This window comes from Gadus chalcogrammus, chromosome 9 (assembly GCF_026213295.1).
Source record: "Gadus chalcogrammus isolate NIFS_2021 chromosome 9, NIFS_Gcha_1.0, whole genome shotgun sequence".
Classification (NCBI taxonomy): Eukaryota; Metazoa; Chordata; class Actinopteri; order Gadiformes; family Gadidae; genus Gadus; species Gadus chalcogrammus.
In genome coordinates this window covers 8,050,071-8,060,518 of record NC_079420.1, presented here as the reverse complement: position 1 = coordinate 8,060,518, position 10,448 = coordinate 8,050,071, and the positions used below count along the sequence as shown (strand labels likewise).

At 47.7% G+C, this 10,448-nt stretch overlaps 1 protein-coding gene across 1 annotated transcript in view; it reads left to right on the top strand.

Moving 5' to 3' along the window:
• Positions 1 to 9,483, top strand: part of LOC130389747 (1-phosphatidylinositol 4,5-bisphosphate phosphodiesterase zeta-1-like) — a 14,774-nt gene extending 5,291 nt beyond the window's left edge. The window contains exons 5-11 of the mRNA XM_056599680.1: positions 1,105 to 1,262; positions 1,434 to 1,648; positions 2,702 to 2,818; positions 4,953 to 5,122; positions 6,963 to 7,083; positions 8,497 to 8,646; positions 9,401 to 9,483. Of these exons, the coding sequence (XP_056455655.1) occupies positions 1,105 to 1,262; positions 1,434 to 1,648; positions 2,702 to 2,818; positions 4,953 to 5,122; positions 6,963 to 7,083; positions 8,497 to 8,646; positions 9,401 to 9,483 (1,014 nt within the window). The remainder of the gene's footprint in view (positions 1 to 1,104; positions 1,263 to 1,433; positions 1,649 to 2,701; positions 2,819 to 4,952; positions 5,123 to 6,962; positions 7,084 to 8,496; positions 8,647 to 9,400) is intronic.
• Positions 9,484 to 10,448: the final 965 nt, after the last annotated feature.

Below are 10,448 nucleotides of genomic sequence, written 5' to 3'. Positions count from 1 at the left end.
TTCGCAAGGTGCTGTCATGCTCCCACTGTTGCAGAGAGAGTCAAGCTAGCGAACGCTAATGCCGCCATAAATATAAAAAACGTCAATTATCATGCATTCCACTTCTTGGAGACGAGGTGGCTCTCAAATCCCTCGACCGAGTCATCAAAGGCACCACAAAGGCAAGCTTATGCACCGATTGTCCGTCACCTGCTTCGTCAGTCTTCAGTGATATCAAGGGCTTAGGAAAACACATTTATCTGAATAATCACTCTTAAATTAACCCTGTTACACTGCCTCAGCAGATGCCATGAATAATGACCCCATAAGTGCTGCCTTCAAACGAATACATCATCCTGTGAAACGACACTAAAAACAAGAGAGCGCGGTGCCAGCGAATGTGTTGAAGGTTATAATTTTCATTGTGAACGTTGTAATTTCCAACGGGAATAATACGCCGAGGTATTTAGAATTTGTATGGGAGATGGATACTGCGAAGACGACTATAGATTGGGAGGGCTGGCGGAGCTGTAATTATTTTTGTTTGCATCCTCGTCTGTGGTGGGTGAGTGACTTATTTCCATGGCGATGGCGGCGGCTTCCGCTTGAGGAGCACCCAAGTGATTTAGCTGCTGCTACTCGCGGTTCATTCACATAGGGAGGGCAGTCCGACGCAAGTTGAGCAATCAATAATGGCTGTTGAATCGTATGAGCAGCAGCGCCTGCATTCACTCGTAAGTTATTCATTGTATTCTGCCAAACATAGATGTACTCTGTGAACTCATTGATGTGCATTGGGTCACTAGCTGACTGACTCTTTGAAGCAAAGCAACATTTTGGCAATTCAGAAGAAAGGAAAACTGGTGGGCTGCTTGTTGTGTCAGGAAAATGTATTCTTTGATCGTCGTTTGAGCCACTGATAATTAGCGAGAAACGAGTGCCTTGGTAGACGGTTAGGAGGGACACTTCAGGCTGGGATTGCACGTGCATTCGTGTGTGTGACTGCGAGATGTAGGCCTATGTGTGTGTGCGTGTGCACCCTACACGTGTTTGCCTGTTTGTGTTCATGCACAATGTGCACCCATGCCTTCTGTGTGACCGTGTACCTGTGCGGAGGGTCGATAGGACCTGAAGTACAAGGTTCTCATTAAGAACAAAAAGATCAGAGCTCCGAACGAGGCAGGGGAGGAGGCAGCGAGCAGGGATGCAGACGAGAGCGAGGAAGAAGAGGAGGGAGAGGAAGGCGAGGAAGACGAGGGATCTGCAGAGCCATCAAAGTTCTGGTCTCTGAGAAAACAAAAGAAGAAAGTAAGTCAGGGGCCCAGATGCATATTACAGTGTCGACTCATCTTAGGGACACATTAGAGAAGGAAGCATAGAAAGAGCTTGGATGTAGAGCTTCCAACAGTGAGGAAGAGAGTTGAGCTGTGGCCTCAGTGAGGACAAGGATGAAGCTCCCGTCTCAGCGTAGCAAACCGTCTGTGCTCTGATCCTCACGCCTATGTACCCAAGGTGAAGAAGGTGATGGTGGCAGAGGCTCTGTCTGACCTGGTCATCTACACCCAGTCGGTGAAGTTCACTAGCTTCAGCCATGCCCGGCTCCACCAGACGCCCCACCAGAACACCTCTATGGGGGAGAAGAAGGCACACAAGCTGGCCAGGGCCTCAGGTAAGACCACCGAGTGGTATTTGGGAGGTCCGAGTGTCCAATCAATATTAAATTGTGCTCAGGAACAAAAATAATTACCATCACGTCCGAAATTAGGTATGATTAATTTTTATAGTAACAGTTTATGCTTTTTTTTTTTTAAATGGTAAGCACTTAAAAGCACTATTTAAGAACTGGAAATTGAATTGGCTGTCGATAAACACTTACACGCTTTTAGTTATTCATGTTTACGTATCGTAAACAGGAATAACTAAAAGCAGCCCCCCAATATCCGGGGAGAATAAAAAAGAGGTCAAAATGATTTGTGGGAATTATGATCAGATAAACTGTCCCTGCCCTGCTGAGAGAGATGTTGTTTTGACAATAATAATTCAGTAAACTTGGCCCCTGCTGACAGAATATGACACATTATATCCTCCACGACCCTGACAGCCTACTGTGTTTGTTGCTACTGTAGGGACTTCACAAAACACAGGCCTTCATGAATAAAATAACGTAAACATGATTAATGCGAGCGTGATTAATGAAAAAAGGTTTTACCCCACAGCAAAGCAAGTCTGTGTAGAGAATGAGAATCGAAATAACCATGGAGATGTTTCCTATTTCAACAAGGATGCAAACCACAGATTAGTATGGCCCAAACTAGACTTAGTGATGGTGAGGCTTATAACTCCTTTGTTATTACGATATAATATTCAGCTAGTCAATTTTGACCATGTTGTATTCAGGTTATCACAGGTCATAAACAGTACAATATAATTTTAGTTTAAATGAAAGCATGACATAATTAAATTAACAATCAACAATTAATTACACAGAAATATTTAAAGAAAAACGTTTAAATCGCATCCTTCCAAAGACGACCTGTTGTTGGTTGACCAGATGCTCCAGATATCTGACCAACAAACACCTACAACCAGGCTTGGTGCAATGAGCAAGGCCAAAGCCTTCTGAACCCTATGTAAACCCTCCCCTGCTCCCCCGGGTCCTAGAGGCATCGCTACACGAGTCTAACACAACGCAAAATAAGTTGTTGAATGTGAATCCCACCAGGTCGAGACTTCATCCTCCACAACCAGAGGTGTCTCAGCAGGATCTACCCGGCAGGCTCCCGGACCTCCTCCTCCAACTATAACCCCCAGGAGTTCTGGAGCATTGGCTCTCAGCTAGGTAGGACACACACACACACACACACACACACACACACAACACACACACACACACACACACACACACACACACACACACACACACCACACACCACACACACACACACACACACAGAGAAACACCTGAACACACAGCCTACACTCATAACTACACACACACCTGCACAAACACACACGCACACACACACACACACACACACACAGACACCTGCACAAGCAGACACACGCACTCACAGACACACAAAGACAGAAATGCACACACACACAAACAGACACACACGTACGCAAGCACACACACACATACTCAATTTGACACACACTTGCACACACATTTGCACAGAAGGGTAATGGATTATCTGAATGTATCAAGGAAATCAAAGCCAGTTTGAAGTAATAATCATACATTTATGCTTTTATCTCGCAGAGAATTGACTTCCACTGAAGTCTCTTGAGTTTCCTTTTCAAATAACAATTAAATCCTTAAAGACTTAAGGAAGAAAAGAGGAGAGTCTACCTTAATCTTGTCTGAGTGCTGTACAATATGGCCCGATCTATGCCTTTCTTTGAAGGACCATGGTAGCTACAAACTCAGAGCCATGAAAAATTATTTGATTAACATTTATATCCACACTGCACTCACTGACAACTCTATGTGTGCATTTTAAAGTGGACGTCTTTATTTGACAAAATAGTTATATAGGCCTACATTGGCTTTCTTTTTGTTGCCAGAAAGTCTCTGCCAGGAAGCTGAAATGTATTTGGTCTGTGCCCGCATTCCCGCCATTTCTATTATCTCTAAACATATATCTGCATATGAATGCAGAATCTGTAGGCAACGGAACAAGATATCAGTATCCGAAGCGTTCTGGTTTCCGTTTGTCGTTCTGTTGTTGTCCAAGTAGTATTGACCAATCACGTAGAGCGGGCTTTGGTTACACTCAGGTAAACATTCTGTGTGGAGAGTATCAATAGTCATTCTTTGTCCAGAGGTCCATTATCTGGAAACACCCAAGAAACATCGCCCGAGCTAAATCGTCGTCAGACTGCCGATCGTTTCTGCATTTTCTTCTGTGTTTGTCGGCTCTCAGCATAACTTGTTTTTGTGGGATTCTCTCTGCAGTTTGTATAGGCTTCCCGTTCTCTGTTTGCGACAATGCTACAATAACACAATACACACCAAACATATTGACTATTAACATTAGTACTAATCTTTCAGCTCGGCACAGATGGTGTAAGCTCCTCCAGACTGACTCAATTCATCCAATCTGGTCTCTACTAGTCTTCCTGTCGGTCCACCTGTCTTGCTGCAAAGCGCTTTCACTCAATTAATCTCTCAGGCAGTGGGAACCACGATTTTAATACTCGCTGATTTCCCCCCGGAGAAGCCTACCGGCCAGCTTTGATTCTTGCCGTGTTTCCATCAAGCCAGTGAGAAAAATGGAGGTCAACACTTCTTTAAGTCTCTAGGGAGACCGGGTAGTAGCTCAACTCTGCCGCCACGACTCAGTAAGCAGTCGCCCCCCCCCTCCCCCGCCCTCCCCCCCACAGGGCGTGTGAGGTGGGAGAGGGTGGGGGAGGCAGAGAAGTGGCAGGTGTTATTTTGCACAAAGCTGGATCAATCTCTGTTTCTTTTCCGGTTCCCAGAAGTGCTGGTGCCAGATCCACGCTGACACAGAACACAATTGAAATATATCGACGTGGTCACATCTGCCGCTCGCCTCCACTGTGTCTCATCTCGCTTTATTGTTGGTTATCGCGGCGCACCCCCACAGACACACACACATAATCTGTGTGAAATGATCCGTCCTGTAATGAGGACACTTTCATTACGCCACTGTGTTTATGTGAATCAGCGCGAACAAACCACAGCGAGTTGGAATCCTCCCCAAAGTTATACGTGGGAGGCTCTGAATTTTACAGTTCCCTTCTACTCAACAAAACAGATGCCGGAACAGAAAAGGGGTGTCCGCAGGGTGCAACCAAAACACAGTTTTATTTATTCAAACCGACGTCGTCCGTTGGCGCAGTGTGGCGCTGCACCTATCGTCCCTGTCGCGTGTGTGTGTGTGTGTGTCACCGGTCTTCACTATTGTGTGTCTTTGTTGTTGTGTTGTCGTTTTTTTCCGCCCTCCCAGTGGCACTCAACTTCCAGTCCCTGGGTCTGCCCATGGACCTGAACGGGGGTCGTTTCCAGGACAACGGTCGCTGCGGTTACGTCCTGAAGCCTGCGGCACTGCGGCGGTCAGGGCAGGGGAACTCCGCCTCCTCCCTGCAGGGCCCCAGACCCACACAGCTACTGCTGAAGGTACGGGGGCCCCCTCCAGGCCGCGGCACTCAACGCTAATCCCCCCCCCCCCCGCTGGGGTTCGCTGTCAGACTTAAAGGAATCCAATTTGCTGCGTGGGTTCGCTGTGGTGGACAGACGCTGGTTGTGGACAGACGTGCCGCACCTTAGGACCGAGTTGTGTAGCTGTTGTGTGCACGCAGAGTGAGCGATGTATCACACACATGCCTAAGCACAGACTCACCGCCCTCGGTAGGCGGGCTCCTTTAGCTACTAATGTGCTGGTCTGCTGAAAGTGCTGCATCGCCCTGGCGCTGCTGAGATTCATGGGAGGACACTCCTCTGGAGGAACAGGCTGGAGGAGCGAGGGGAAGAGGGGGGAAAGACACTCCTCTGGAGGAACAGGCTGGAGGAGCGAGGGGAAGAGCGGGGAAAGCGACGGGTGATAATGCTGCAGTATGTTCGGAGGGGTTAATCAACGTTTATGGAGATGACCTCAAATGTTGTAAAAGCTTGCTGTCCAAAGGAGAATCACAGGGATTTACGAGTGCGTCAGAATACTTAAAACTGGGTTGGCACGCCCAAAACGTGGCCGTTCGTCATGGATCCCCCCCCATGTGTGTGTATCGCAGCGCAGGGTGGAACCTTATGAAACCAATCCACCACAACGACTGCTATCTAGCCCATTAGAGGGCTTTTTGCCCAGGTCTCTTATGTGTGTACAACATTGAGGGTACTTCGTATGACAAAGGCATTGCATGGGGCTGGCCCAGGCAGACGAGGGGTATGATGAGAATTAGTGGGCAGATAATAGAGACAATGCTGGGTTTCCAGGGTCCAATTAGCCAACTTAACAGCTGCGTCATCCTCAGTTTGTCATTCACAAAGCAGCACCAACACACAGCGAGAGCTGGGCAAACAATGATAGACGCCGGCTTCCCAACAAGTGGCCGTGTAGTACAGGCTGATGTTGTGATGATGTCCCCCCCCCCCCCAAAGGGTTTGGATGGTTTCCAGCTCATTTTCCAGAGTGCGATAGACTCTGAAACTCAGACGTTATAGGCCCCACCTGTCCCCGCAGATACACAACCATTATCTACGTTTTCCCAATCACGCCGCCCGGGACTCCAAGTACTTAAGAGAAAAATGTATCTAGGTCACCACTACTGCTGTACAATTTTTCCTAAGTACCGGTAGCCTACAACGGTGACAAAAAACACTTATTTTCATAATAAGGCATCGACATGAGACAAAGGAAACAAATGAGAGAAATTCATTAACACAGCAGCCCGATGCAACGTATCATGACACTGAGTATGAATACTAATGTCAAACTGCAGTTCTTCGCCGGCAGGAGTGGAATGGTGTGGTGCAACTGCGCACTGGACACTAAAGCAGCACATGGTAGCAAGCATGGCATGTCCGGATAAGTGCAGACAGATTTCCCTTTGATCAGAGCGCAGTGTGATAGGACTGCAGATAAGTCTCTCAGTGGACCTGTGTCATCACCCTCCTCCTCTCTCTTATATTCTGTTTTCCTCTCCTCTCCACTGACTGCACTCCACTCCAGTCGTCTATTCTCCCTCTGCTTCTGTCTCCTCCTCGCTTTTCTCTACTCCTCTGGTGTCCTTTCTTCCCTCTCCCGTTGTCTCCTCTTTCCTCTCCTCGCCACCTACCCTCTGCTCTTTCTCTCTTCCTTTCTACTCCTCTCCTCCCCTCTTTTATCCTCTCTCTCCATCCCTCTCCTCTTGCTGCTCGTCCTTTATCAGCCCTGACTTTGGGTGCTCATCTTCCCCCTCTTCAACACGTCTCTCCTCCCTGTATCACACATCGGTTGACCCTTCTGTCTGTCCTCCTGCAGGTCATCAGTGGCTCCCACCTGCCCGTTCCCAGGAGCGGGAAGACCTTGGACTCTTTCGTCAGAGTGGAGGTCCATGGTGTGCATTCTGCGTGCAGAAAGAACACGGACACGGTGAAGAACTGTAAGTACTGCCGTGTTTCAAAGTGATGTACAGGCTGCAGAAGATACGATGATACTCTGTTACAGACCACAAATATGGTAACACAAATCAGTCAGTGTATGACATAAAGATCAAACCGCCCCCAAATGGATCAACATAGCGGAAAAACCAATGCTAACACAAAACGATCATTCTAAAACAAACAAATCACTGTTACACAATACCTTCACTATAACAGAACACAAACACAGCACACCATTATCATAATGTGTGTGAAAGAATGCACATAATACTACTCTACTACTACTACTACTACTACTACTAGGAATCATGTGGGCGAACTAGAGAGCCAGAGTTAAACGTGGAGCAGAGTGGCCCGGCCTGAGCGTCGGGGGCTGCGCTGAGCTGTATCCCCTCCAATCCACCCCATCTCAGCCTCAAGCTTCCAATCAATGGGTCACTTCGCTCCAAGTGGCTTTCGGGGGGTTTCAATGAGAGAGCGTGCGGTCCGTCAATCAGCAGGAATTTGTGCCACACTTGACATTGAGGCTTTATGAGGAACCACTTAACCGATATGTTGTAACTCTCTGTACTTCAGGCCAGTGTCGATGCCTAAGTCAGGCCAACGCGCTAATGGCCCGCAAGAGGTTCTGTTTCTGTTGGCCGTGTCTGTGGTGGGAAGCCAAATGCCCGGTGTTTTGACAAGTGTCCACTATAGCCCAGACTGTGGTGGGATTGATTGATGATCGAGGGCACCCTTTGAATACAGAGTGTGTTCTCAACAAGGCTTGTGCTGCCATAGTTAGGATGAGGACCCTCAGAATACTATTGTGTAAAGCAATCCAGTTTAGGAGGGATAAAATTGGCTTTGGATTTTCTATCATTTGCATCAGTGATTTCTTTCGAATTCCTCCTTTGGACATAATTTCCTGTTGACTGCCATCAGGCCACTCGGGTGAGTTGCGCTGATAAGAGCCTTTAAATTGTAAAACAGGATTGCCTTTTAGGAGCAGTGGGCCATGAAGTGTAGCCGTGACTGGTCCTTTTGATCCAAAACTCGCCACACACACGGTGGTACACTGATGCATCAGTGGTGTTTTGAATCACCCTGCATCCATAGTCCATCCATCTACAACTGCTACTGTTTATAATTAAACCACGGCCACTGATTGGCCTACTGCTAATTACAATACCATGAATGATTAGCATTTACTTTTTTTTATAGCATGACGACTACTACTACTGCTACTCATGAAATAAATAACAATCATTGCTACCAACTTTTTCACAAGATTTAGTGCTGTTGTACACAGATGCATGAGTGACGCACCACCATGCATGATATGTCTCAAATATCCTATACATTTTTAAAGTACGACCACTACTACTATAAAAACAACATTATCGCTTCTCTCTCCACCTTTGTCTCCGCAGCTCTGAGTCCTTGCTGGGACGCCTCCATGAACTTCAGCGTCAGCGACCCTGGGCTGAGCCTGCTGCGCTTCTCTGTGCGGGACCAAACGGGCCTGCTGTCCAGCGAGCTGGTGGGCCAGTACTGCCTGGCCTTCAGCAGCATGAAGAGAGGTGAGGGGGGACAGCGCGCCCAGGAAGGGCCAGAGGACACAGGGCTGAGGTGTCACTCTGTGACCCGTGTTGTATTTCTCTATGCTGGTATATTCAGCGAAATGCAATAGTGCCTCTGTGGTTTCTGTTGTCGGGCCAAATGTGTTTTTGTGAGTACACATGAAAAAGGTTGAAAAACAACATGCATGCCAATATTCATTTCAAATAAAGGGAGAGAGAGAGAGAGAGAGAGAGAGAAGAGTAAGAGAGAGAGAGAGAGAGAGAGAGAGAGAGGATGAGAGAGAGAGGAGAGAGGAGATGAGGGAGAGAGAGAGAGAGAGATGAGGAGAGAGGAGAGAGAGAGAGAGAGAGAGAGAGAGAGAGAGGAGAGGAGAGAGGGAGAGAGAGAGGAGAGAGAGAGGAGAGAGAGAGAGAGAGAGGGGAGGAGAGAGAGAGAGAGAGAGAGAGAGAAGGAGAGGGAGGGAGAGAGAGAGAGAGAGAGGAGAGAGAGAGAGAGAGAGAGGAGGGAGAGAGAGAGAGAGGAGGAGAGAGGAGAGGAGGAGAGAGAGAGAGCGAGAGAGAGAGAGAGAGAGAGAGAGAGAGAGAGAGAGAGAGAGAGAGAGAGAGAGAGAAATTCAGATACATGTACAACTACATAAGCCTACTCATGTATTTCCCTATACGCTTTGCACCATCGAAGTGTACCTGAGTTGTAGGCCTACGTACTGCTGCTGTTTAACTCAAAACCAACCCTGGCCTCCCACTGAGCCTGCAGGGTACCGCTGGCTGCCTCTGCTGTCCAGGGAGGGGTTCAGCATGGACCCAGCCTCCCTCTTCGTCTTTGTGTGGTGCTCCTAAAAACAGCTCATGTCAGCAGCAACACCTCACCACGGCTACAGCTGGTGGCCCCGCAAACAGAATAGAATTAAAGAAAAAATGACTTCTTCCTTCCCCAGAGATATAAATACCACCTTTTATTTTCAGAGGATAAATGTGCCACATAGTCTCTGACTCTGCCGGTGCAGCAGAGTAATTCTTAAAAAAAAAAAAAACATCAGTAAAATAGATCCTTACGGTTTCAGAGGAACACTAATCTATACAAGGTCTCTGTGTGCTCACCACTAACGGGCCGTGGTAATGATTCGATGGCAGAATAGCAGGCGGGAGCACTACATGAATCATTCATAAGGAGGCAGTATCAGAGCGGGGGGGGGGGCGGGAGTCGTGTGATGGTTCTCTGAAGACGGCAATCGCATGCGCAAAAACCACATGTGAATATATTATTAATGCTGGGACAATAAGACGAAGGGAGTCCCCCGCGGTCGGGATTAACAATGTATGACCACCACATCAAAACACTGTAGTAGGCTGTTAGGCGGATGCAACACGGCTGCAGCGAGGAGCAGTGTCTCCAGTGCAAAAGTCAACGGAAAGTCATATGAATAGTAAACCTCGGATCCAGCGATACTACAATGTTGGAGCAGAACCTATTGGGGCCGGGAACCAAGTCTAGACCGAAGAAAACTCATCCGCGCAAGTGGACTACGCTTTCATAACCACACAGCATGTATTTTTTTTACAGTGGTCAGTCTGCACGGTGTTGATCTGTAACCTTTGCAGACACTTGCAAGTGTGTGGTGTCTGTTTAAACATTAATGGTTCGGCAATCAAGCGCTCGCAGAGTCCCGCCTCCGGCGACGTGATTGGTTTAAACAAATACGAAGCATAAACAGGTAAACGCACCTTTCATCCGGATGGGCGCTCGCCTGCCATCCGACTTGGATATGAGATTAAAATGAATGGCAGAGGTCTATAGACAGTAC